Below are 27,333 nucleotides of genomic sequence, written 5' to 3'. Positions count from 1 at the left end.
AGTAGAAATGACTGTAATCATTTCTACTTACAGCTAATAAGAGACATGGTTAATGTCTGTGAAACTAATTTGGCCAAACCCAACCCACCGTCTCTTGCCAAATACCGAGCTTTGAGATGCAAAATTGAGCATGTTGAGCCGAACACTGAAGAATTTTTGAGAGTAAGAGAAGAGGTGCTGCAGAATAATCACAGGTAGGATTACAGGAGATAGGTGAGGGTCTGCTCTTTAACCTGCTTCAGATTCTGGTAGAGCAGATCTTCACACACCTAGATAATTAATCCTCACTGCAGGGTAATCACAGTGTGATGACAGATACTTACTTCTGTGTCTATAATAGGGCTCAGAGCTATATTCTGTGCTTAAACACTCCCCACTGTTGCAGTCCATTCCAAGTTCACCTACTGTTGCACAGAATTAAATTCTAAAAATTGAGATGAGAGAGTATTGGAGTTTGTTCACAAATGCAGTGTTTGAGTGCTAAAGGGTATTGCACGGGAAAATCCACTCAAATTAAGATTTTAAGGTGGATCTCTCTCTGAACCTGGCTGGACTGCTAAGCATCACAGAAGGTCAGCTGTTTATTACCTTCTTGATCTTGTCTCATCAGGGTGTCAGCTTGGCAAGGCTGAGACGGATTTTCTTACTTCTGTTGCTGGTAGAGTGCTTAGCACATAGTATGTTTGTTGAATGAATGCAGAGTATGTTTGTTGAATGAATGCATGAATAAAGGAACATATTCAATTCGTATATTCTGTATATTATATGTTTGATAAAATATGGGATATTTTGCATGATGTTTTATAACCTACTTATAACACTTACATCTTACTATAAGTTTTGTTTCACATCCTTACTTATTTTTAAGAGAGTATTTTTTAATGGCTGTATAGTATTTCCAAGAAATGTTGCATTGTGATTCATTGAATCAGTTCTCTAATAATGGACATTTGGGCAGTTTGGGGTTTTCTGCTGCTGCTAACAATTTTTTATTGTGCTTTCAATTATGTAATCTCAAAGTTTTCTTCTAATTCTACAGTAAGAGTCCAGTGGACATCTTGCAGATATTTAGAGTTGGCAGAGTGAGTGAAACCACAGAGTTCCAGGGCCACCTTGGCAATGTCAGGCACTTGCTGCATGGGTCTCCTGTGCAGAGCTTCATGGGAATCCTGTCCCGGTAAGAGCACACCATCTCTATTTTCCAGACTTTTCAGCTCACAGTTAGACTTTTTTTCTGTGGTACGTGGATCTATTCCATTAAAGTCAGCCAGCTTATTGAATTGCAGAGAAAACAGAACACTTGATAGTTAAGTATGTAATTTAAGTCATATGTTATTTATTATATATTTTAAAATGCAGTGCATGGAAACAAATTGCTTCTTGAAGAAAGGGGATTTTCTATGTCCTGACTCTTCTCTGTGTATCTAACTCAAAGACAGTCTAGAAATTAGAACTCCCAGATGCCATGAATTATGTATTCAAAACATAGCTCTAATTTCTGTTAGCTTTGAATAACACTTAATATTGGAGTTGAAACTGAAGTCACAAGGAGCAAGGGAAAGCATGGTTAAATCTAGATGTTAGTTAAATCCCCTACCAAAGACTTATAAACATGCAGGCTCCACCTGGAAAAAGCTTTAACTGCTTCAGAAGAACCCAAAGACAAGCTGATTAGAAAGATACAAGTTTTCCTTGAATTGACGTATGCATTTTGTGCTATCACAATAAGAATACTAACAATTGACTTCCCTGGTGGTTCAGTGGTAAAGAATCTGCCTGCTAGTGCAGGAGATACGGGTTCAGTCCCTGATCTGAGAGGATTCCAGATTGTGCGGAGCCACTAAGCCCATGCACCACAGCTATTGAGCCTGTGCTCTAGAGCCCAGAAGCTGCAACTACTGAAACCTGTCCACGCCAAAGCCCATGCTCCGCAACAAGAGAAGCCACCGCAGTAAGAAAGCCGTGCACCACAACTAGAGAGTAGCCCATGCTCGCTGCAACTAGAGAAAGCCCACGAGCAGCAATGAAGACCCAGCACAGCCATAAATAAATAAGTAATAAACCTACTAACAAGATTTTTTTTTTAAGAAAAGAAAAGCTGATTCTATAGCCTATATATTTTTTTAATTTGAATTTACCAGGGTAATTCTGAAAAAGAAGGATAACCAGAGAGGATTAACCAGTCAGATGTTAAAAACATAAAGCTTTACTGGGTAAAACAGTGAGGTGAGAAATGGATGAGGCAGCAAAATAAAAATCCACAAATAAATGCAAAAACATAGGGGCTTTAATATATGATAAAATTAGCTTTTATCTCTATGGGAAAAGTTTATTTTCTTCAGTACCATATATGGATATAAATGGTTAACTGTCTGGAAAAAAATATAAAGTTGGATCTTTACTTCATTCCTCACACAAACTCCACGTGGAGTGAAGATTTGAAAATTTAAAATAAAATGAAGCAGTAAAAACAATCTTTGAGAAAGAAAGATTATTTTAAGTACATCCCCAAAGCCATTTTACAAAATTGATTCTATTTTATAACACAGAACATAAACTTCAGATTTAATAAAAGGCAGGAGTTTCTCTTCTCCCACCTTCCCAGAAATAATCTGGTTTGTTTGATTGCAGAGAGTTCTAGAAAGCAGGAACTTGCAATGGGAATACAGTCAGCCTTGGCCTCATGGCTGTTCTGCTGAGCCCTTCATGGGCCCAGCCTGAGGGTGGGCAATGGCTAGCTGGCCAGCCAGTCCAGATGGTGATGAAAAACAGTGTTGGCTGTCCATTTCAATGGCACCTGGAATTCCTACTCTGAGGTTACTTTGAAATACATTTTTCTTTTCACTTCATGCCAATTATTTATTTATTGACTTTCAGTTGGTATATTTTTTCCAGGTTTGTAGAGTTATGATTGACAAATAAAAATTGTATATCTTTAGGTTGTACAACGTGATTTCTTAAAGTTGTACAATGTGTGGTTTAATATACGTAGTTATTATGAAAAAATCTCCACAGTCAAGTTAATTAGCATATCCGTCATCTCACAGGCTTACCTTTTCTTTTTCTTGTGAGTACAGAAGACCTAATACTATGTTAGCAGACTTCGGGTGTACAGTATCATCACAAACAGTTAACCACTATGGGCATTGCATCCCCAGAGTGTTTTTGTCTTGTAACTGGAAGTTAGTGATTTTTTACTAGCACCATCCCCTGTAGCTTCCCCCACCCCTAGCCCCTGGAAACCACAACTCTACTCTCTAGGTTTATGAGTTTGACTTTTTCAGATTCCACATACTAGTGAAGTCTCATAGTATCCGTCTGTGTCTGGCTTGTTTCACAGAAGTCGCTAAATAGCTCCTTTCTTGGCCAGAATTGTGAGGCTATAATGAAAGATTCCTTTTTTCTAGTATATCACTATAATGTTCTTTTCCAGTGGGTTGCTTTTACCCAAAGTAGTTGAAGATCGTGGCATGAAGAGGACAGACATTGGAAATCTTGGGAGTGGGATATATTTCAGCGATTCACTCAGGTCAGTATCATATCTTTTTAATCACATCATACACACCCGTCACCAAGGAGACGTGACCAACACTTGCTACAAGTTTTTACCAAGTTTTCACCTGTCTTTGCTTGGTGAGGATTTCTCACCAAGAACAGATAATTAAAGCAGCCAGTTTTCTGAGTATATTGTAGAAGCCTGTCTTGTGGTGGATATTTGGGAAAATTATATTTGAAATCGTCTTAGTGATTGTACTATCCTAAGAGCTTTTACCTGTATTTACTCACTCAGTCTCACAGCAAACCTCTGAGGTCAGGCCTTGTGACTCCCACCCTGATCACAGATGAGAACACTGTGGGACAGTGGGGGTGACTTGCCGAAAGCCACACAGAACATTGTCTTCTCCAGAGCTGGCGGTCCTGATTTCTCCAGCACATGACCTCGCTCACAGACAGGGCCTGGAATAATAACTGAGTCTGTCTTCATTTCAGCTACAGCATATTGAACTTACTAAGCACCAGGTTTAGTGCTTCAAGTGCGTTGTTTGATAACCTCACAGTGGTGCTGGGAATCATTTTATGAAGATGAAACACATTCATGGAGTTTAAGTAACTTGCATTCAGGTCACAAAACTAAGAAAATGACAGGTTCAGGCCCAGGACAGAGGATGACTATCCAGGAATTTAAGGAGTCCCCCCAAATCAATGAGAGGAGGAATACCCAGTATGCAAAGGGCAAAAGATATGAAAAGGAAACATGTATGGACACACTTGAAGAAATTAGTGATCAAGAACATGCAAATCAAAAAAGAATGAGACCATTTCACACCTGTTGTATCGAAAGACACTTCAACACCTTTAGGTGTTGGTGAGTCTCCCCTCCTGGAAAAGGGTCCCGTCATCTCATGGAGCTGAAGAGCAGCTGTGATGATGTGACTCGGCGGCTGGGGGGCAGTGCACCCCATCCTGGCTGCATGTGGAATCACCCACGAGCTTTCAGACAGTGTTGGTGCAGACTTCACTCAGATCAGCTCAGTCAGGGCTCACGGGCTGAGATTGGGCTCCCAGTAGTTTATCTGCTCCGTGTATGACTTTAACATACAATCTGGGCTGAGAATCACCACCTAATAAATACTGGTATACGTAGACAGGTGGGGATTGGACAGTGGGGTGGGTGTTGTGCTGGTGTGGTCCGACGTTTCCATGTGTGTGTGTGTGCGCGGGTGGGTTAACCAAGTGCCCTCCAGCTGCATGTGTCAAATGGATGAGCCTTAGGACCAGACCACAGAGTGACTCTGTCCACATAACATTATTACCGAGGGGCATGTGCCTGTGTGCTGACACCGAGAAAGACAGACAAGATAATGATGCTCTTTTTTCCTGAGCTGGCGGCAGCTACGATACCTGTCTTATTATTATTCTTGAGACTTAACATTTATAGAATAAATGCTTTCCTATGTACAAAGTATTTCCAAGTAAGCACTTTTATATGTTAAAATATTTTTCAAAAGGCAAACTGCCAGTCAGTTGAATTTAACCAAATTGAAGTCCTCAGTGGATATGGACAGTAGGGTTTTAGTGAGAAAGTGCAAACAGACCAGACTGCAGTAGGTTGAGAGCTGGTTCGCAGACAAGCCAGAGAGACAGTTGCTGATGGTGAGGGGTGAGGAGGGAGGTGGGGGCCGAGGGGAAGGAGAATAGATGAGCAGGAGGAGGGTGGGGTAGTCGGGGTCCTGTGTTTATAAATATAGGGCACCCATTAGCACAGACAGAAGTGCAAGTTTTAGAGGTGTGTCCTCAACAGTGCCCCCCAAGGCCCCCAGCCTGAACTCTTGACACAAAAGTTATTTTATTAAAGCTGTTGGTTGGTTCCTAAGAAAGTTAAATGAAATTGCTTGTTTGGGCCTCACTTGACATTTTGTTTTTCCACTTGGATCCAGAACGCTTCATGAGGGTGCAGCATTGTTTGTCCCTTGACCAGTTCTTACATGGCATTTCATGTTCTTTCTGAACTTCAGTGCCAGGAATTAATCCACTTTTTCTTCTTATCAGGTGGGCTTCTTCCTTCTCTTTCCTCAGTCTGTACATTTTAGTAGCTGATAAAGAGCTGCCTAGCACAGCAGAGGAGCAATAAATGTGTGTTTTACGTAAAAATTTTAAATAAGTAAATAGAGTTCTAAATGGAATCTTCAGAGATCCTTCAATAACAGTAAAATTTGGAATACTCTACTAGCAAAGTTGTTTGGATTCTGGTTTTCCTACATGTATAAAATAGTGTTGCCATGTAACTGTAAAGTAAAACACATATGTGCTTACTTCCTGTGACGTGCAGTACAAGCATCAAGTACTCGCACCCTGGACAGACAGATGGCACCCGACTCCTGGTCGTCTGCGATGTCGCCCTCGGCAGGTGTATGGACCTGCACAAGCGAGACTTCTCCCTGACAGAGGCACCACCCGAGTACAACAGCGTCCATGGGGTGCGGGGAACGGATATGGTCAGCTCGGACTTTGAGGTATTTCTATCGAGGCAGACAGACAGGCTCCTGTTTTTATCAAATATGTTTAAGTTTAAATAATTACTGTATAGCTACTGTCTGAATTCAACAGTTTATAAATTAACAAACATGAAATTCTGCTTTTATGAAAACATCTGTCAATAAAGTTTTTTTTCCTTTATTATTAAACTTTTGTTTTCTCTAGGATGACGAATTTGTTGTATACAAAACCAATCAGGTTAAAATGAAATATATTGTTAAATTTTCTGTACCTGGAGATGAAATAAAGGACTTTCATCCTTGTGATAATATGGAATTAGAGGAAGACAGGCCTGAGTTTTCAAATTTTTCAGCAGTTGAAGGTAAGATGGCTTTTTTGACTGCTGTTCTCTGTGATGTTTATAGAACTTAAACATTGTATTTTCAGTGAAATTTGTATTCATGTTTGGTAACTATATCTCTGATTTCTTACATAAATACTTAATTTCCTTTTTTATTTTATAAAAACAAAACCCGGAGTGATTGAGAGAGAGCCCCCTGTTACTTCATTAACGCACTGAGGCTGAGCTACCGCCTCCCTGAACCAAGTCTAGGTGTCGTAATGCAGAAGACACAGCCTTAGAGTTCAGAAGCTTGCCAGTTACCAGGCTATGCAATCTCAGACAAACCTGATAACCTTTCTGGGCTCAGCTTCTCCCCTGTGGGAATGACATCAACACCTGCATTACGGTGAAGGGGCTGCAAAGTCGCCATGTGCAGCTTGTGTGTCAGCAGAAGGTGACTGCTTCTCAGAAAATTGTAAATTCAAACTAGTATAATATTAATTGATAGCATTTAAAAACACATCAGCATTTTAAACTGTGATCAAATTATTTTTTATCAGAAATATATGGCTTCATATAGAACATGACCCCTGTTTTCCTCTGGGAGTCATTAAGTGTGTATCTCATGAGAGTGTATCTGCCTCTTTAGCCCAGTCCGGCACCTTCCCCACGTGACTCGTGAGGACAGGGGCTTCCTAGGACTGAAGTCTGAGAGACCTCCTGTCGCTGCAGCTCTATGGCACAATGACAACGCTGACTGAGCAGGGGGTGCAGAAACCCAGATTCATACTTGAGATACACTTAATAGGTGTTCTGAAGACCTGTGTGTACTTGTGTACGTTTAAACTCTGAATTTGCGAGATGATGCCGCATAGTTGGTAGACTTTGAAAAGACAGCATGCCCGTTGGGAATGCTTCCCTCACCCCATCTCATGTGGGTTAACTTTTCAGAAATGGTGACTGAAAATCATAAAATGCTATTTGTCCACTTACCCTAAAATGTAAGGTTTGAAGGGAAGGGGAAGGAATAAAGGTCAAAGTGACAGAAACACACAGTGGAGGGAAGGCTTTCAAAGCTGATATGAATGTTTCTGACTTGCAGATCACCAGCTTCCAGGCAGCACGCCTTTCCCTGACATCAAGGCCGGCCTCCAGGATGCCTCTGGGAATTCAGTTCCTCTGGAGGATGTTCATATCAAGGGGAAAATAATAGACTTTGTAGCCCAGGTATGTTCTTCGTGGTTTTGTGATGCTTAAACTAAATGAATGTAAATCATACACAAGAATTGGATTACAGTTGTGTGAACTAAACATGTACATTTCTAAAATTTGTTTGTTCATTGAGCACCCAGTGTGTGCCCTGGGGCCGTCCTAAGCTCTAGGTGAACCGCAAGGAGCAGCCTAAGGAAAGCCTGCCTGGTAGAGCAGAACCAGGCAGTGAACTCGGGAAATAAATCAAATATGTAACATGGGCCTGCTGGAGAGAAAACCAGGGCAGATAGGAGGGGATGGAATGGTGAACACTGTGGCCAATAAGTCCTCCTGAGAAGGGACATCTCAGGTGCCCATTCCAGGTGGTAGAAGGGCTTGTGCAAAGGCCCTGAGGCAGGAGTGCACCTAACATGGGGTGCAGCGAGGATCAGGGTGAAGAGGGGGTGGGGGAAGCAGTGAGCAGCAGTGGGGGCACCAAGGAGCAGGGTGGAAGGGATACTGAGGATCAGCATGGAGGGTGGGGGCCCCTGAGGAGCACCGTGAGGGGGCCTTGGTTGGAAGTGCGTGAGGAGGTGGCAGGCACTCCTGTCAGGCACAGACAGACACTCGGTGTGAGCGGGAAGCCTTTGGAAGACATTTGCAGTGACCTGTCAGAGCTGTGTTCTCACGGGATTACTCCGGCCCCCACCCTCCTCCGCAAGTTGAGGACAGTCAGGATGACCAGCTAGGAGACACAGGTCTGTCCAGGAGCACACCGTGCAGGGATGTGGGCTGGAGCAAGGCCTGCAGGGGGAGGAAGACGGGCTGGCCGGAGAGACTGGCTGTGGTCCTTCAGAGGAAAGTGGGGCTGGTCTTTAGTGAGCACCTGCCTGGGGAAGGTGGGGGTGGGGCGGGGAAGAGCCTACCTGCCACCCCTGAGGCTGACACCGCGTGGGTGTGTCTGACCTCCACCCCCACCCGTGCTGACCCACCCCAACAGCCCTGAAGCCCCTGGGGGCACCGTGTCCAGCTATGGGAAGGACCCAGGTGTGGACTCCAGGCAGGGCACTACAGGCGCTCCTCTCTGTGGGGCCATGTAGTAGCTGTGAGCCCATGACTGCCACTTCCTGTGACTCAGGCTTCACCTGCATGTCAGTTCTTCCCAGACTCCACAGAGTGAGCGCTTGTACTGTTGTTTGAATGAGGAGGCACTGAACAATATGATAAAGACCAGTCTGAACTCGTCATTCCAACTGGGATGGATTGAGTTGTGGGGGAACTGGTGTTGACTGCAGCGGAGCCCTGGGGTTTGAGAGCCCAGTTTGGAGTTCATGCTTCTCCTTCTCCAGCCTGGTCATGTGGTGGTTTCCTCAGGTGTAGATGAGACGGTAACGCTGGGCTGCCCGTCGGTAGTGGCTGTTCCCTGATGGTTTCCTCGGATGTAGATGAGATGGTAACACTGGGCTGGCTGCCCATCGGTGGGGGCCGTTCCCCAATGGTTTCCTTGGATGTAGATGAGACGGTAACACTGGGCTGCCCATCGGTGGTGGCCATTCCACAGTGGTTTCCTCAGGTGCAGATGAGACGGTAACGCTAGGCTGCCTGTCGGTGGTGGCCATTCCATGGTGGTTTCCTTGGGTGCAGATGAGATGGTAACGCTAGGCTGCCTGTCGGTGGTGGCCATTCCACGGTGGTTTCCTTGGGTGCAGATGAGACAGTAATGCTGGGCTGCCCATCGGTGCCTGTTCCGCATAGTGAACATGAGGGTCCCAGCGCACACAAGTGTTGCAGGAGCAGCCTGTGTCCTCCGTGTGTCACTGTGGATTAGACACTGTTTGATGAGGCTTTTCCGTGGAGAAGTTTGCCCCACACATAACTCGTGGTGCAGCCGTGAACCTTCCTCTCATTTCTGGATAGCTGGCCTGTTGTTTGACTTGAGTGTCCACACAGGCCGGCAGCAGGGAACTTGGCTGTACATAGCCCACTCTGGACTTCTCGGAGTGAGCTTAATGTTTTCAGTTTAACAACTAAACTGAACTCAAACACTAGTTGCATTTGAAGGAGGAATATTAAGATGTCAAAAATGTGTACAGCATATTAGTTTCTGTTGTAAGTCCTAGTAAAAATCCTCCATCATCTTTACCTAAAATTTCTTTCTTTTTGGTGCCTGTGCATCATCAAAGGCAGTGACTTGGATGGGGTCCTGACCTCTGGGGCCTCACATGCACAGCAGTTTCCATTAATAGCTGTTCCTACCAACATCATTCCTGCAGTTTCATCAAATATACGGGTTTTTCTTCTTCAGGTCGTTGTTTTTCAAACATACACAAACCAAAGTCATGTGCCCATTGAGGCAAAATATGTTTTTCCCTTGGACGACAAGGCAGCTGTGTGTGGTTTCGAGGCGTTCATCAATGGGAAACACGTGGTGGGAGAGGTAAGGGAGAACCCCAACTGTTCTGTGGGATGGGCCATCCTTAGTCCCTTAGTTTTGGGCTGAGTAGCAGCCTGGTCATAAAACAGAATGTTCCTGGAAGAATCAGGCCCTTGTATAGCCAGCCTCCACTTAGACATCTGGCGTCCCTCCCTGGTTAGCTAGCCCTGTTCCTGCCTGTCCAGATTCCTTGTCCAGACACTTCAACAAACAGTGATTTCAGTATCAAAAGTTTGAGAGACACATTGGAAAATTGGTGAAGCCCTTTATGTATTTTTGCAAAAATACTGATCCTTTGTATCCTGCTATAAAAGCCAACTGAAGTGAAGAAAAATATGTCCAGAAGAAGTATAAGGTGATTAATTCTTTGTTTGTTCTAATAGTCCACAGTTGCAATAGTAACTCACATTTTATCAAATTTAAGACAAACTTAATTTTTTATTTATTCAGAGTAAAGCTCCAAACTTCCTTTTCACTATCAACTCTCAAATATTTTGGTCCCAGCTTTTAAAGAGCATCCTCTTCAACTGGCCTTTTCTGATTCAAATTCTTATTAGATAAGTACATTTTTATGATTGCTGTATGTAAGTTTTCATTCATCTTGGATGCTTAGCTTTCTGTTTTTACCTGGATTTTAATAAATGTTGATAAAGTTTTCCTTATTAAAGTCCAGTCACTGTTCATATTGTGACTGGTACAACATTGTCTTTTTCAGATTAAAGAGAAGGAAGCAGCCCAGCGAGAGTACCGAGTGGCGATCAGTCAAGGCCACGGCGCCTACCTGATGGATCAGGACACACCTGTAAGACTTGATGTTCATTCAAGTCAGTGGAAATTGATTTAGAATATGAAATTCTAATTTTCACTAGAAATTTAGCATATGAAATTCTAAATTTCACTAGAAAGTGGAATCATTTTTACTGGTTTAGGCCCTGGAGGTTCATGTAGTTGGGAAGGGAGGTTGGGCTACTGAGACCCATGTGCTTGTTTAGATAAAAGAGGAAATGGCCAGGGTTGCCAGCGGATCCTAAGAGCCATTTCTGTCCTTGGGAACTGTGTTCCCCAGACGTGACAACAGAAAGAAACCATGTGGGCACATAATTTCCATCTTCCCATAGAAGGGTAAGATATTTACATTTCCCCCAGAACTAAGCTCACTTAGCAGTTTATCCAGTTTTCACCAGTCGTGTCTCAGGGAGGCACATCTGCAGGGCCTGGACTGGGTCCATGGTTAGGGTTAGGTCTTCACGGGGTCAGATGTGGAGATCTGGGAGGAGGAGCCACAGGGCCACATCCATGCGCTTCTTGCCTTAACTGTAAGATGTTTTAAGTATGCCTTAGGCAGGTGCTGGGCCGCGTGCAGCCTCTCCTGACATGTAGACATGTCAGTCATTTGTAAAAATAGGCCATGTGCTTCAGACACACCTCTGAGGAGGACTCATCGCCAGAATACTGTCAAAATGTGATGTTTGGAGCAGGCAGTTATTAAAATTACAATAGATTTAAGGGATAAATCTGCAGAATGGGGATTAACAAGAAGAGGTGATTGTTCCACAGGGAGCTCGCTGCCCCTGTGCTCAAGTGCTGGATCCCCTGGGGTCCCTAGAGGGGCATGGTGGCATTACACAGGCCCCTAGTGCTGTTTATCCGGAGAAGGCAATGGCACCCCACTCCAGCACTCTTGCCTGGAAAATCCGATGGATGGAGGAGCCTGGTAGGCGGCAGTCCATGGGGTCGCTAAGAGTCGGGCACGACTAAGCGACTTCACTTTCGCTTTTCACTTTCATGCATTGGAGAAGGAAATGGCAACCCACTCCCGTGTTCTTGCCTGGAGAATCCCAGAGACAGAGGAGCCTGATGGGCTGCCATCTGTGGGGTCACATGGAGTCGGACACGACTGAAGCGACTTAGCAGCAGCAGCAGCAGCAGTGCTGTTTATCCAGGTGGAGGCCCAGCTTGGAATCCCAGTGTTTAAGCGGTAAAGTAACAAGAGAGGTTAGATTAAAAGTTAATGGAAAAACGAAGAGAAAATTTGAGTGCCAAAAGCAAGGCTGGAGACAGTGCCTCTGTGAAGAAGGCCTGCAGGAGTTGGACCCCTGTGTCAGGAGGCCCAGGTGCCCTAACCATGGGTCCCCTCTTCCTCTGAGGGATTCAGCTGAAATTCAGTTCACCTGGCTGCCTGGCAGCTCGGCATTCCTTAGGGTTTGCGACAAGTTAGGAATCTGTAGGGGACCCAGGTGACACCACATGGGTGACAGCTGGCACCCATCCAGATCCTGTATCAGCAGGGCTACCATACACCTCCAGTGGCACCTCTCCAGGAAGCCCTGGCCTCCATACCCTTCCCTTGAGGCTGAGCGCTGCTGCCATGTGATAATCCTGTCTTCGTTGTTTATTCCCACCTTGATGTCAAAGGTAACAACAATTGACTCCTCAAATCCACATTATTCGTGATATCATACACCCCTAACCTAAGCACACTGAGTTTTCACAGCAGCACTGTTGAGTGAAACAGAGCACTGGCTTGGCCCTGTCAAGAGGCACCCAATGAGGGTTCAGTGGAAATGATCCAGCCTCTTTCTGACCTCACTAAGCATGAAGTTGTTTCCTTACACAGTGATTGGCAATACTCACTAAAAGAAAGCAAAGCAATTATTCTGAAAAGTAAGATGATGAATTTTCTAGAAAAGACTTAAATGAGGGCCAAGCTTGGTGTGACAGGCTCCAGCTCTATAGCCAGCAGGAGCCTGCTGGTATATTGTGTCCACAGAGAGGCCTTGGGGTTAGGGAGGTGGTCTCCAGGGAGGGGCGGGCAGGCATCCTGGGCAGACCCCTGTGGCCACAGAGAGGCCATAGGGTTGCAGGTGAGGTGGTCTCCACTGGAGCAGAGGCCACTGGGTGCAGCCCCTCAGATCCCAGACCACTGGGGAAGGGCCCTGGGTGGTTCTTCCACACAACCAGTGCTGGTCTGGAGGCCACGTCACCTTCTCTGAGGAGGAAGCAGGCAAGTTGTGATCAGACCATTTATGTAACAGGAGGGGCTCGCCTGCAGGATGGAGATGCTTCTGTGACACAGGATAAGTCATATACTTCCATTTCAGGACATCTTCACCGTCAGCGTCGGGAACTTACCCCCGAAGGCCAAAGTCCTGGTCAAAATCACCTACATCACGGAGCTGAGCATCCAGGGTGCCTGTGCGGTCTTCTTCCTGCCAGCCACCGTGGCACCCTGGCAACAGGACAGGGCTCTGAAGGAGAACCTTCAGGTTCGTTTGGCAACAGCAGCTTTGTTGTGATTTATGCAGAGGGAAGAAACAGCATCTAAATAACCTAACCTTTGAGCCATAGAGTCAATTGTAGTGACATTTAGGGATTTAGACACAATTGTAGTGACCTTTAGGGATTTAGACACATGTAACGTCTGCTTTATTGACTATGCCAAAGCCTTTGACTGTGTGGATCACAATAAACTGGAAAATTCTGAAAGAGATGGGAATACCAGACCACCTAACCTGCCTCTTGAGAAACCTATATGCAGGTCAGGAAGCAACAGTTAGAACTGGACATGGAACAACAGACTGGTTCCAAATAGGAAAAGGAGTCCGTCAAGGCTGTATATTGTCACCCTGCTTATTTAACTTATATGCAGAGAACATCATGAGAAGCGCTGGGCTGGCAGAAGCACAGGCTGGAATCAAGATTGCCAGGAGGAATATCAATAACCTCAGATATGCAGATGACACCACCCTTATGGCAGAAAGTGAAGAAGAACTAAAAAGCCTCTTGATGAAAGTGGAAGAGGAAAGAAAAAGTTGGCTTAAAGCTTAACATTCAGAAAATGAAGATCATGGCATCTGGTCCCATCACTTCATGGCAAATAGCTGGGGAAACAATGGAAACAGTGTCAGACTTTATTTTTGGGGGCTCCAAAATCACTGCAGATGGTGATTGCAGCCATGAAATTAAAAGACATTTACTCCTTGGAAGGAAAGTTGTGACCAACCTAGACAGCATATTGAAAAGCAGAGACATTACTTTGCCAACAAAGGTGGGTCTAGTCAAGGCTATGGTTTTTCCAGTGTTCACGTATGGATGTGAGAGTTGGACTATAAAGAAACCTGAGCGCCAAAGAATTGATGTTTTTGAACTGTGGTGTTGGAGAAGACTCTTGAGAGTCCCTTGGACTGCAGGAGATCCAACCAGTCCATCCTAAAGGAGATCAGTCCTGAGTGTTCGTTGGAAGGACTGATGCTGAGGCTGAAACTCCAGTACTTTGGCCACCTCATGCAAAGAGTTGACTCATTGGAAAAGACCCTGATGCTGGGAGGGATTGAGGGCAGGAGGAGAAGGGGTCGACAGAGGATGAGATGGCTGTATGGCATCACCGACTCAATGCACATGAGTTTGGGTGAACTCCGGGAGATGGTGATAGACAGGGAGGCCTGGCGTGCTGCGAATCATGAGGTCGCAAAGAGTCGGACACAACTGAGCATCTGAACTGAACTGAACGTCCGTGAGATGAAGAGAATAAACACAGATATGCTCAATGACATCCTGTTTTTATTCTGTTCAGTCTCTTTAAATTTTATGTTGGTACTGGGTGCTCATTATGAAGAATTTTGATAAGCGTAAAGAACGCCAATAAGCCAAAAAGGAAACTTTAAACCATCCTTAATTCCGTCACCAGAGACGCCACCAAAGCTGCTGTTGCTGCTTTCCATACAGTGTTCAGACCCCCTGCTTTGTGTGCATCTGTATAAATTGTGTACTTGTGTGTGTGTGTGTGTGGATTCTTGTGGTGAAACTGAGCAGATACTTAGTTGTGCGTATGTATTTTTCTTTTCACAGGATACAGTGGAGAAGATTTGTATAAAGGAAATAGGAACAAAGCAAAGGTTAGTACCCAAAATACAAAACCTGTTAATTATTCAGTGAACATTCATTTTATAGCTGAAGTTATCATTTAAAATTACACAGAAGAGCTGTATATAATTGGTCAGTAATTGGGATGTTGGACTGAGCCACCTCTCTGTTCACTTCGGTAGCTTTTCTCTGAGCATGTCTATCGAGATGCCACACATGATTGAATTCATCTTCAGTGATACACACGACCTGAGAAAAAAGGTTAGTAGATCTTTGCTTTTACTTCTTAAGAACTCGTATTTTAACATGAGTTTTCCAAAGCAATACATGCAAAGAGTTGACTCATTGGAAAAGACCCTGATGCTGGGAGGTTGTTCACAGTATGACTGGGGACGCCAGCCTTCACTTCACTGCCCTCTGTGTCTGTGCTTCATTATAGTTAGGACTCCTGAGTCTGGACTCTACTTGGTTAAATTTCTCAAAGTAATAAATCTTCAGTTTCCATTAGTGAGAACAGGTGCCAGCTGCTTGTTACCAAGGGCAGAGAGGGGACCTGGGCTAACAGCTCAGGGCATGATCCGCTCTCCAGTGCCTCCGAGGGGTCCTTCCCAGGGAGCTGCAGGCCCTGAGCCCACAGCTCAAGGCCGCCCTGCCATGGAGCTTGGGCAGTGGCTTCCTCTCCTCTGGCTGAATCACTTAACACAGCTCTGTCAGTTCTCCATCTTATTGAAATTTGCTGGCATCTTCTCTGCTTTTTCCTTTGTTCCCATTCTCAATATCTTTATGCCCTTTTTATTGTAGAGAGTTTTGGGATCTTGCTAGGGAATAGAGTTGTCTGTGTGCTCAGTCATGTCTGACTCTTTTCGACCCCATGGACTGTAGCCTGTTAGGCTCTTCTGTCCATGGGATTCTCCAGGCAAGAATACTGAAGTGGGCTGCCATTCCCTTCTCCAGGGGATCTTCCTGACCCAGAGATTGAAGCTGTGTCACTTGCATCTCCTGCATTAGCAGGAAGCTTCTTTACCACTACACCACCTGGGAAGCAAGGGAATAAAGTTAAACACATGTAAATAATACATCCTTAACAAGAACTCCTCGGCATCAGAGAGCTTTTGCTGTGTAACAAACAATCCCAACATCTTGTGGATTAAAACAATAAGTATTTGTTGTTTCTCAAGCTTTCCTCCTGTTGCTGGGGACAGGATGGTCTGGGACAGGTGGCTGGTGGCCTGGTGTCAGCTAGGGTGCTGGCCCTTGTCTCTCACCTGGCATAGGTTAGCTCAGAGCTCAGCACAGCAGACAAGGGCAGCCTGTTCCACAAACACAGCACAAGCCCCTGCCTGCATTCCATCTGCCATTGTCCCCTTGGCCACAGCACATTCAAGGCCAGAAAAATAGGCACGACCTCCTGAGAGGAGGAGCTGGAAAGTTTTACTACAGAGGGCAGGCCCAGAAATCTACCACACCGCCTTTGTCACTTAAAGCCTCCCCTCTGTATTTTCAGAAAGTATTTTATACTTATAAAAACACTATTTTACAATAAAGGCATAATTCTAAAATTCCCATTGGGTTTTCTGTTTTACTATTCTGTGTTGTATCTTCTGCATCCAGATAATGGGATACACAGACCAGTCACCTTTGGGTCCAGGGACTGAGACTGTCTCCAGGGGGCTGAGTTTGCTTGTGTATATCCACAGTAGATGGAGAAGGAAATGGCAATCCACTCCAGTATTCTTGCCTGGAAAATTCCATGGATAGAGAAGCCTGGCGGGCTACAGTCCATGGGTTTGCCAAGAGTCGACCACAACTGAGCGACTGAGCACATGTATCTTAGATTAGAACCAAGAAGATAAAAATGTGATCTGGCAAATGGATAGGAAAGCTGTGGTACATATACACAATGGAGTATTACTCAGCCATTAAAAAGAATACATTTGAATCAGTTCTAATGAGGTGGATGAAACAGGAGCCTCTTATACAGAATGAAGTAAGCCAGAAAGAAAAACACCAATACAGTATACTAACACATATATATGAAATTTAGAAAGACAGTAACAATAACCGTGTATGCAAGACAGCAAAAGAGACACAGATGTATAGAATAGTCTTTTGGACTCTATAGGAGAGGGCGAGGGTGGGATGATTTGAGAGAATGGCATTGAAACGTATAATATCATGTGAAACGAATCACCAGTCCAGGTTCGATGCAGGATACAGGATGCTTTGGGCTGGTGCACTGCTATGACCCAGAGGGATGGTACAGGAAGGGAGGTGGGAGAGGGGGTTCAGGATGGGGAACACATGTACACTTGTGGCGGATTCATGTTGATGTATGACAAAACCAATACAATATTGTAAAGTAATTAGCCTCCAATTAAAATAAATTTATATTAAATAAATTTTATTCTTGTTAAAAAAAAAAAACAACGTGATATTGGTCACACTTGTAAAACCTACAGTTCACAATTTGGGGAGCTGTTGACACATGTTGATTTTTAATAGAGTTATGTAAATCATGCACGGATTTGCTACTTGATAGTATGATGTAATTCACTTATTTACTTAGTTCTCACTCTTGTTTATTTTGCAGAGAACAGACTGTAAAGCTGTGATTAGTACTGTGGCAGGCAGCTCCTTAGACAGCAATGGATTTTCTCTCCTCATCGGTTTGGTTGATGTGTATCTCCCAAGAATGTGGGTTGAAAAGCATCCAGATAAAGAAAGCGAGGTATACTCCTTCTTACTTAGAAGTAGGAGATACTGTTGAAAAAGTATTTTAGGATAGATCATTTAAATTTGGAAATGATTGATAGTCTTGAAAAGCTAGCATTACAAAAAGAGCTCTCACCACCCCAAGATTTTACAATTAAAAATATTCGTGATAGAGGAGATTCCCTGGCAGTCTAGTGTTTCCACAGCAGAGGTTTCAGGTTCACTTCTTGGTTGGGATCCCCACATGTGAGAGGCACAACCAAAAAATACTTACGATATCAAGAATGAAAAATTTTTGTGGTTTCAAGCAAAGCCCCCATGTGGCATATTTCCCATAAAAATTGTCATTTTTCTTTTGTTTTTGTTTAGTAGCTAAGTTGGGTCTGACTCTTTTGTGACCCCATGGACTGCAGCCTACCAGACTCCTCCGTCCATAGGATTTTCCAGGCAAGAGTACTGGAGTGCCTTCTCCGAGATGTTCCTGCTAGCTAACCTTATTGTGGTAGTCATTTCACAGTACTGTGTGCTAGATGATTGCACTGTAAATCTTGAACTTACACAATGCTTTATGTAAATCGTGTCCAGTAAATCTGGAGGAAAGTTTTAATGGAAACTAATAGTAGTTCTATTTTGAGTGTTAGTTGGTTATAAGATAAAAGGTCAGGCTGTGCGTTTCAGTCATCACACACCACGGTGGCAGAGAGTGGGACATATTCATTATTCATTCATCCTGAAGGCACTTTTGATATCACAGCAATGTTCATATATTAATTCTGTATTAGTTCTGAATCCCTCAGGGGTTTATGAGGTTCACGTTGGGAACCCCAGCTCTGACATTCTGCTTTTTATTTGATCTCCTTTAGGCCATCTCATTTTTGAATAAATCTTATTCTTTTTGCCTTTATAGTATTATTTTGCCTGATGAGAAAGTTTTCAGATTTTACATGTAAATCTTTTCCAATAAACACATTTATGCCAAATGTTGCAAATCCTAGGTACATGTGTATCTTGTTTGTACCTTAGAGGGTTATTATGTGAGATACTGCTGCTGCTGAGTCACTTCGGTCATGTTCGACTCTGTGCGAGTCCATAGACATCAGCCCACCAGGCTCCCCCGCCCCTGGGATTCTCCAGGCAAGAACACTGGAGTGGGTTGCCATTTCCTTCTCCAATGCATGAAAGTGAAAAGTGAAAGTGAAGTCGCTCAGTCGTGTCTAACTCTTAGCGACCCCATGGACTGCAGCCTATCAGACTCCTCCGTCCATGGAATTTTCCAGGCAAGAGTACTGGAGTGGGGTGCCATTGCCTCCACTAGGCGTGTACAAACTCAAGGGTCTTTGAAGTGCCACAGCTGAGTGTGGTTTAAAGTTGCTGAGCCCTTTAAGTAGCAAGAATTAGTACCTTTTCATTCATCTTGCCTGTGATGTGGGTTGTTGTACACTGGCTATGCTCCTGATGAAGTGCACACTCCTATGTACATTAGTGTGGGGTGTATCTCCCTTCTGGAGGATTAGAGGATTTTTTTTTTTTGCCAGCCTTTCCCACTGGCAAGTGGCACATTCCCATGAGGGTCTGAGAAGTAGTGAGAAGCCATGGGCCTGAGCCCACAGAGCCTCATTGTTTAGGCTCAGTGCTTTGTAACTGTCCCAACTATGAGTCCATCGTTTAGAAAAGCTGTGGCGTGGGTTTTAGAGTGGAGTTCTGGGTCTTTGGGTGCATGTAAATAACCAGATGAACTCAAGTGATAAGAAGCACCAGCCTAGCTCCTGTTTTTCTCCCTCTAGGCCTGCATGCTTGTGTTTCAACCAAATCTTGGTATTACCGTCCCTGACGAAGCTGAGAGGAGTGAAGTGATTATTTGTCTTGATTGCTCCAGTTCCATGGAGGGCGAGACGTTCCTGCAAGCAAAGCAGATTGCCTTGCACGCACTGTCCTGTGTGGGAAAGGAGCAGAAGGTGAACGTCGTCAAGTTTGGCACAGGTGAGTGCTCCACCCTGTGCCTTCTCCAAAGCGTCAGGATGTCAGTGGAAAGGGGTGACTGTGACCTCTCTGTGCATTGAGAGGCAGCACAGCAAGGTTCAAGAGCAAGAACTCTAGAGCCAGGTCCCAGCTTGAATCACAGCTCTGCACCTGAGCCCTGGATGTGGCCTTGGGCAGCTTACTGGAACTTGGTTCTCTCATCTGTAACAGGAGAGAAATAGTCCCTCCTCATAGTGCTGTTGTGAGGGTTGAGCTCATGTATTTAAAGGACTTTAAACAATGCCTATCATATAGAAAACACCAGATGAGTATTACTATTGTTATTGTTACCAGTTGAACTGAGTGTGAGACCCTTGGTCTGATGAGTTCAAGGGTCCAAGGATCAGGACAGAACCTCTGAAATCAGCACGGTGGTAGAGGAGCTATTAGGAACAGTCTCAGGAGGCACCAGATAAGCCCCACTGAAGAAAGGACTGTCCCCTTGAGGTGGGGTCCAGGGGCCTCTCAGCCCCTCAGAAGGAGCAGCATGGGGTGTGGGGACAGCCACACCCTGCTGATTCTTATTTACTGTGCCGTTTGGCAGAAGAGGCAGCCCCTTCACAAAGGAGGAAGGAGCCGGGGTCTGCTGCTGCTGGTGGGGAGAGGTCAGATGAACAGGGACATGCCGAGGGCCGGAGGGCGACATGACCTGCTGCCTGGGCTGTCCCCGTGTCCTGTGTCTTCCTCTGCACGGAGTTGGCTAAGGAGCAGACTCCTCATGCACAGCCTGACCCAGGTCGTTTTTGCTCAGTAAAGTGCGTCATTTGAATGCAGCGGAATTTTTTAAAGGAATGCTGTGGTGAATTTTTTTTATGTATTAAAATTACCAACCATTATTATTGTTTGTTAGTGGTCAAAAAGTGAATATTTAATGGCAACATCTTAAACCAGTCTTATCACACAGGTTACAAGGAATTATTTTCATATCCTAAGTGCATCACGAACAATAAGACGCCCACAGAGTTCATCATGGTGAGTACCAGTAACTGCCTTTGTCCTCTGTCTTCTCTCCATCAGGCTTCAGTGGTTCTGCCAGGTCTTTCTCCCCAAGAAGCCCTAGTCCTTCCATTTCTGTATGCGGATGGGCTCTTTTAGTTCATTAATGAAAGTGATATGAACTCATTAAGAAAATGGAAAATTAAAAAAGAAAGAAAAAGTCTTTCACAGTCCCAACATCTGAATACAATCAGCATTAACAGCTTTGAATGTTTTGCTCTGTTCCCTTTCTTTCTTTCTTTTTTTGCATTGAACAAACTAGGAATGACCAATTGTGTCCTCAATCCAGACTAGCTGGCAATCCCAGGGGTGTTTTGATGTAATAGTTCTTAGAAAACCATAAACAAACACCAACTAATAATATTATAGGTACTGTGTGACATGAAATAAACTAAAAGGATAGTTGTTCCACAAATGAATCATTAGGAAAGAACTTCCTTTCAGTGACAATAACCCTCACTAAGGGGTGTGCTTCAGTAAGTGATTACAGTTGGTGGTCAAGACACCCCAAAAGAAGTAAATGATTTTGCTTCATTTCCTCCAGTCTGCCACACCTACCATGGGAAACACAGATTTCTGGAAGACACTTCGATACTTAAGTTTGCTGTACCCTTCCCACGTGTTACGGAACATCCTCCTCATATCTGACGGGCACCTCCAGAACCAGAGCTTGACCTTGCAGCTCGTAAGAAGAAGCGTGCCACACACCAGGCTGTTCTCCTGTGGGGTCGGGTGAGCACAGGCAGGCCGGTCCCACAGGGAAAGTCAGCAGGTGGGAGCTGCTTGGTGCAGAGGGGCCGGCTCTGGGCTCCTGGCCCCAGCCACTGCCTGGGTCTCAGAGCCTGAGCAGCCACAGGTTAGCCGTGACTCTGGGGGGAGGGGGACCTTCACCCTCTTCTGTGAGGTGGAGATGACAGTGGGTCTAATAGGCTTACTCTAGAAATCTCGTGAACTTGTATACATGGAAACAGCCAGCAAGCTCCACTTCAGTGTTGGAGACTGTTACTTGAATAATTGAGCCTAACCTGACAGGCCGGGCACACCCAGGCCTGATGGTGACCCCACCCCACCCCCGGCTGCTCTGTCCCTTCCCTGCACCTCTCTGACTGCTGCCATTTTCTCACTGGCATTTGCTCACCCTGCTGTGTACAGGAATCTTTCTCTAGAGAAGCTAAAACCCATGACTGTTGGGGTTCACTCCTTCCCCATTTATAGTTAATGTTTTTGCATTATATTGAGGATTATGGTGTAAAAATAAGACAGCGGAGAGTGGGGGCCATGCTGGCATTTGTACACAGCATACCTGACCCTGCCCCCTGTACTCCCCCGCTGTGAGGTCACTGTCCTGGCCAGTGGGCATCGGCCTCCCTGGGCAGGACATCCCGCTGCACAGGCGGGGGTGAGGAGAGATGTCCAGGGCTCTCCTACCCATAGTCATAGAGCAAAGGGAGCAGATCGTGACTAGGGAGGGAGGTGACCCTGAGCTTGGACACAGTTTGTCCAGTTTTTAGTGTTTTTCTATGGGTTTCTTCTTCATTTTATATATATGCATTTGTGTTCACATGCTAACCACATTTCGTGAGTCTTCAGGAGCAGAGACTGTTTATCCTGCCTGTTTAACAAGTGGTCCTCTCAGGCCCACACGGCAACCTCACTAACCCGTAAAAGCTGTAAATACATATAGACTCTGGCTTAAGGATTTTCTAATCAGTATTGTAATCAAATCATTTAGTTTTGATCACCGAAGACCTACCCACGTTATCAATAGGCTGATGTATATTTCCAAATATCTTTCTCAAACTTTTTCGATATTTTCTAAATATTTTTGATAATTTTGAAAATTATCAATCACTTGTCTAATATTTCAGGAGGAACTTCTCTAACAAAGTACTCTTGATTAGTTGTAGAATAATTGAGAGAAATGTAACAAAACATTGTCAATTAAATATCAAAGATTACATTTGCTGGAAAGAGAGTTACTTCCTAGTTCTTTGTTATCTAAATGTGGACCAGATTTTAAGATGCAGGCTTGGTTAACTCTTCTGTCAGCCTTGACTTTAGAATCAGTTGAGGGCAGCTTTGACATTCATTGAGAGTGGGTCCCAGTCACCATCCCTGTCACAAGCACTCCACAGGTTTCTCAGAATCATCTCCTCCCTCCTCCAATGAATCAGAAGCCAGAAATGTATGCTTTTTTCTCTTGTGGAAGAGACATGAGTCTTCTGATACGTGGGAACTTGGGTTACCCAGACCTGCAGATGTTTCCTACTTTCTGGCCTAAGTTTTATATCTGCCTTCAGCTGCAGAACATAACGTGTCTTCCACTGAGTCCTAAGCTGTGTCAGTATTCACTACATGTACTTCAACTTGTTTCTAAAATTTGGTTAAAACGTGAAATGTTATCAGTTCTACAGCAAATCGTCATGTCTTACGGAGTCTGTCCCACTATGGCGCTGGAGTATTTGAATATTTTAACTCAAAATCCAAACATAGCTGGAAAAAACAGGTATGTGTCTCATACATCTTATTTCAGTCTTATGTCTAAATGTGGAAATCTTATCTTCTTAGAAATCTAGTGACAGTAACTTCTGTATTTTCATCAATGGAAAAGGGAACTAGAAAAAGCCAAAAAGGTACCCAAAGCGTATGCAACCCACCCTTAGTTACCCCTAGCCTTCCCCCCCACCCTTAGTTACTGCTAGCTTGCACAGGAAACACTCCAGTGGGGCGTTCTTCTAGCTAACTTTTTTTTTTTTCCAATTTATGTATTATTGCATGGTTGCAAGCCTTAACCCTGGTTCTGACAACATGAATTCCTCTTCCCATCTCTAACCACTGATTACTGTAAACCTCGGCATACTGTTTATTTTAGCCACACGGAGCCTGGCCATTTATTCCATCTTGTCATCTGGATGAGCTTCAGATTCAAAACACACACTAACCAGAGCTCTCTGGTTTGATTTCTGCTTTATATAATGTCATGGGTTGGTTTTTAAAAGTGAAATATTACACTTATTTTTTGCTCGGATTAATTTTTTATTGTGGCAAAATATACATAAATTTTACCATTTTCAGGTATACAATTCAGGGTTATTAAGTGAACTCACAGTATTGTGTAGCCATCACCATGATCTAGCTCCAGAACATTTCCATCATCCCAAACAGGAAGTCTATCCCTATTTCTTTTCTTTTTTGGCTGTGGCATGTAGCAATCTTAGTTCCCTGACCAGGGATCAAATCTGCGCCTCTGCAGTGGCAGCACAGAGTCTCAACCGCTGGGGACCCAGGGAAACCCCTCTACCCCCAGTTAAACAATGACGCCTCGCCCCTGCACCCCCAACCCCTGGCACCCACCCTCTTCTGTCTCTGTGAATTTAACTCCTCTAGAAACCTCATATCAGTGGAATCCAGCAATGTTTGTCTGTTTGTGCCTGGCTTATTTCATTTGGCATAGTGTTTTTGAGGTCCATTCACGTAGTATATGTCAGAATTTTCTACCTTTTTAAGGCTGAAAAATATTCCATTATATATATACACCACATTTTGTGTATCCATTTATTGTCATTAGACCCTAGGGTTGTTCCTGCCTTTTGACTGTGAATCATACTGACATGATTGGTGTACAGGCATGTGTTGGAGGCCCTAATTTCAATACCCAGAAGTGGGATCGCTGAGTCATGTCGTAACTGCACTTAGTGTTTTAAGAGCTGCCATACTGTTGTTCACTGGCATTTTATATTCCCACTAGCAGTGTGCCAAGGTTCCAGTTTCTTCCACATCTGCATCAACACTTATTTTCACACTTTTTTATTTTATATAGCCCTCCCAGTGGATGTGAATTTGTATCTGATTATGGTTTCGATTTGCATTTCCCTTAGTAACAACATCTTTTCATGTGCTGATTGGCCATTAGCATATCTTCTTTGGAGAAGTGTCTATTCAAGTCCTTTGTAGGGTTAATTTTTATAACTGGAATCTACTACACGACAAAGTTGTTTATTGGTAATTAATTAATAGAATAATTTTAAGATGGTTTGTGAATTTAAATTGTGTGCTAGTGCTATTATTAAAAATTTGACTGAATCCTTTTGGAAATGTATCCTGTAGCAGGAATGAGGTAAAAAAAAAACAAAGAGCTACAATTCCCAAAGGACAGAATGTAAAGTCATTTTTAAGTGTTAGGTAACTATTTCTGAATGTAACACTGAAAGAGAAATAACTCCTCTTGATAAATAGATAGAAGCCCAGATGGATAGGCTGAGTTCTCCCAGTTGCCACTCGGTCTCCATCAAATGGCAGCAGCTGAGCACGGACGCACCCGTACCCCTGCAGGCCCCCGCCCAAGTGCAGTCCCTGTTTCACAGCGAGCGACTCCTTGTCTACGGGCTCACTCTTCACTGTACACAGGTGAGGAGCACGCAAGCGTTTTATTATGGGAACAGCAATGTGTTTTGCTAATAATTTTATTTTTATTTTTTCTTCCCTTTCCTTTACCCCCAAGTCATAATATGCTGCACAGTTTTTCCTGGGATCACAGCGGTTGGTTAACCAAGGGCACTGGAGAGCCTCTTAATTCCCATTAAAATCACTGAAAGAATCACTGTTGAACTAATCAGGACATTATGAAGTAGAAAAACTATAAGGAATTTTTTTCCCATTTCAGGCAACTCTACATGCGCTAATTCAAGAGAGAGAGTATTCTACAGTGGTGTCAACTACTGAACTTCAGAAGACAACTGGAACGGTGAGATTGTAAAGTTAAAATAATTCTGTTATTTTCATATTTAATGCACCACATCCTTCCTGCATTGTTTTCTGTGTTGACATCTTAGAACCTGATGTGATGTGGAGGGTTGTCATCTCCACAAGCGAGGACACTGACCATCATTTTCTAAGGCAGCAGCTCTTCATCCGGGGTCTTGAGTCCAGGAGTATCCACAGGGCCATCAGTGGGCATAAATAAGTGCAGTTAAACCTGGTGTTTTGTGAATGAAACCTTTAAAGGTGGTTCTCAAAGATGCGCATGTCTCCCTACAAGTTCAGTGTACCTGCAGTGCCTGGTCCTTGCCACTTATTTTAGAATACTGAGTATAACTGTACTGGATGACAAGTAAAACATTGTATATTGAAGATGTGTTTTTGTTTTTTCTATTTTGGGATTAAAAGCAAATGAATTTGTAGTATTTGCATAAGTACCAAATCTGCTATAGTTAGATCTGGAAAATTCCTAACCTGTCTATGCTGTAGGCCTGGAGAATTCCATGGACAGAGGAGCCCAGTGAGCTACAGTGCATGGGGTCGAAAAGAGTCAGATACGACTGAGGCAGTAACTACTACTACTATTCACAGGAGTATTTATATAATCAGACAGCCATTCCTTATTTATATCTATATAACCACATTGCTGTGGCTCAGTGTTAAAGAATCCACCTGCCAATGCAGAGGACACAGGTTTGATCCCTGGGTCAGGAAGATCCCCTGGAGAAGGAAATGGCAACTCACTCCAGTATTCTTGCCTGGGAAATCCCATGGACAGAGGAGCCCAGCAGGCTACAATCCATGAGGTCACAAAAGAGTTGGACATGACTTAGTGACTAAACAACAACAAAAATAAAGCAAAGCTTTCATTTTGGCATTGAATGAAAACACTTAACTTATTACTTGCCAATGGCTTATGTATAGAATTTAAGGGCATCTTTGTATTGTCTGAAAAACTGAATCTCAGTGGGATTTTACCTGGGAGCAGGTCATTTTCCATAAAGTCACAATTTTTATAGTTGTCCTTCCACTGTGAATCATGGCCTTACCAGTAAAAAAATGGCAGGAGTTGAAATTGTCACTGATGGGAGATGCTGCCTTTGGAGTCCTGTTGTTTCAGCCATTTGAGGAAAGGGCGGTGCCCTGGCCCTTGACTTCCTGGTGCTCTGTCTGTGGCCCCTTCAGAGTGGAGATCACAGTCAGGCCTCACAACCCTGGGCTGGCTCTTCCAGTAGCGCAGTTCACACGTGTATAGAAAATGCCAACTATAGGGACAGAATGGAGACGAATGGGTACCAGAACTGGAGGTGACTGCACAGGGACACGATACAAGGTTTTAATGGGAAGAAATCCCCTCCTCTGTGTTTCAGTGGTGCTCACACACCGTCTGTATGCATGTATACTCAGTCACTTGAGTCGTGTCTGAATCTTTGTGACCCCATGGACTGTAACCCACCAGGCTCCTCTGTCCATGGGATTCTCCAGGCAAAAATACTGGAGTGGGTTGCCATGCCCTCCTCCCAGGGATCTTCCCAACCCAGGGATCAAACCTTGGTCTTCTGCATCGCAGGCAGATTCTTTACAGCTGAGCCACCAGGGAAGCCCCCACATACAGTCTGTGAAAGTGAAAGTCGCTCAGTCATGTCCGACTCTTTGCAGCCCCATGGACTATACAGTCCGTGGAATTCTCCAGGCCAGAATGCTGGAGTGGTAGCCTTTCCCTTCTCCAGGGGATCTTCCCAACCCAGGAGTCAAACCCAGGTCTCCTGCATGGCAGGTGGATTCTTTATGAGCTGAACCACTAGGGAAGCCCACACACCATCTACATTAGTTAAAACTCATCAACCTGCACACCTAAAGGGGGTGAATTTCATTTTATGTAAACACATCTCAATTATTTAAATGATTTCCTATGTATGACATGGATTAGAATCTTTTTTCCTTTGGTGCCTGAACAGATGATTCACAAGCTGGCAGCGCGAGCTCTGATCAGAGATTACGAAGATGGCATTCTCCACGAAAATGAAGTGAATCACGAGGT

General features: G+C 44.2%; 1 protein-coding gene across 2 annotated transcripts in view; it reads left to right on the top strand.

The window, feature by feature from the left end:
* The window catches only part of PARP4 (poly(ADP-ribose) polymerase family member 4), a 69,477-nt gene that overhangs the window by 18,792 nt on the left and 23,352 nt on the right, over positions 1-27,333 (top strand). Inside the window, exons 10-28 of one of the 2 annotated variants that reach the window (XM_040266841.1) lie at positions 34-194; positions 1,040-1,177; positions 3,434-3,529; positions 5,831-6,014; positions 6,202-6,358; positions 7,422-7,546; positions 9,816-9,947; positions 10,660-10,746; positions 13,046-13,210; positions 14,793-14,839; positions 14,990-15,068; positions 17,398-17,535; positions 19,304-19,499; positions 20,443-20,510; positions 21,079-21,266; positions 22,941-23,040; positions 24,771-24,941; positions 25,198-25,278; positions 27,251-27,331. In XM_040266841.1, coding sequence (XP_040122775.1) covers positions 34-194; positions 1,040-1,177; positions 3,434-3,529; positions 5,831-6,014; positions 6,202-6,358; positions 7,422-7,546; positions 9,816-9,947; positions 10,660-10,746; positions 13,046-13,210; positions 14,793-14,839; positions 14,990-15,068; positions 17,398-17,535; positions 19,304-19,499; positions 20,443-20,510; positions 21,079-21,266; positions 22,941-23,040; positions 24,771-24,941; positions 25,198-25,278; positions 27,251-27,331 — 2,394 coding nt within the window. Of the gene's footprint in view, position 1; positions 195-1,039; positions 1,178-3,433; positions 3,530-5,830; positions 6,015-6,201; positions 6,359-7,421; positions 7,547-9,815; positions 9,948-10,659; positions 10,747-13,045; positions 13,211-14,792; positions 14,840-14,989; positions 15,069-17,397; positions 17,536-19,303; positions 19,500-20,442; positions 20,511-21,078; positions 21,267-22,940; positions 23,041-24,770; positions 24,942-25,197; positions 25,279-27,250; positions 27,332-27,333 lie in introns of both variants that reach the window. The other variant, XM_040266842.1, reaches the window with a different exon arrangement.

The sequence above is a fragment of the Oryx dammah genome, unplaced genomic scaffold (assembly GCF_014754425.2).
Source record: "Oryx dammah isolate SB20612 unplaced genomic scaffold, SCBI_Odam_1.1 HiC_scaffold_24, whole genome shotgun sequence".
Lineage (NCBI taxonomy): Eukaryota > Metazoa > Chordata > Mammalia > Artiodactyla > Bovidae > Oryx > Oryx dammah.
The sequence above is the reverse complement of the archived record's forward strand: the minus strand, read 5'-3'. Positions and strand labels throughout refer to the sequence as shown.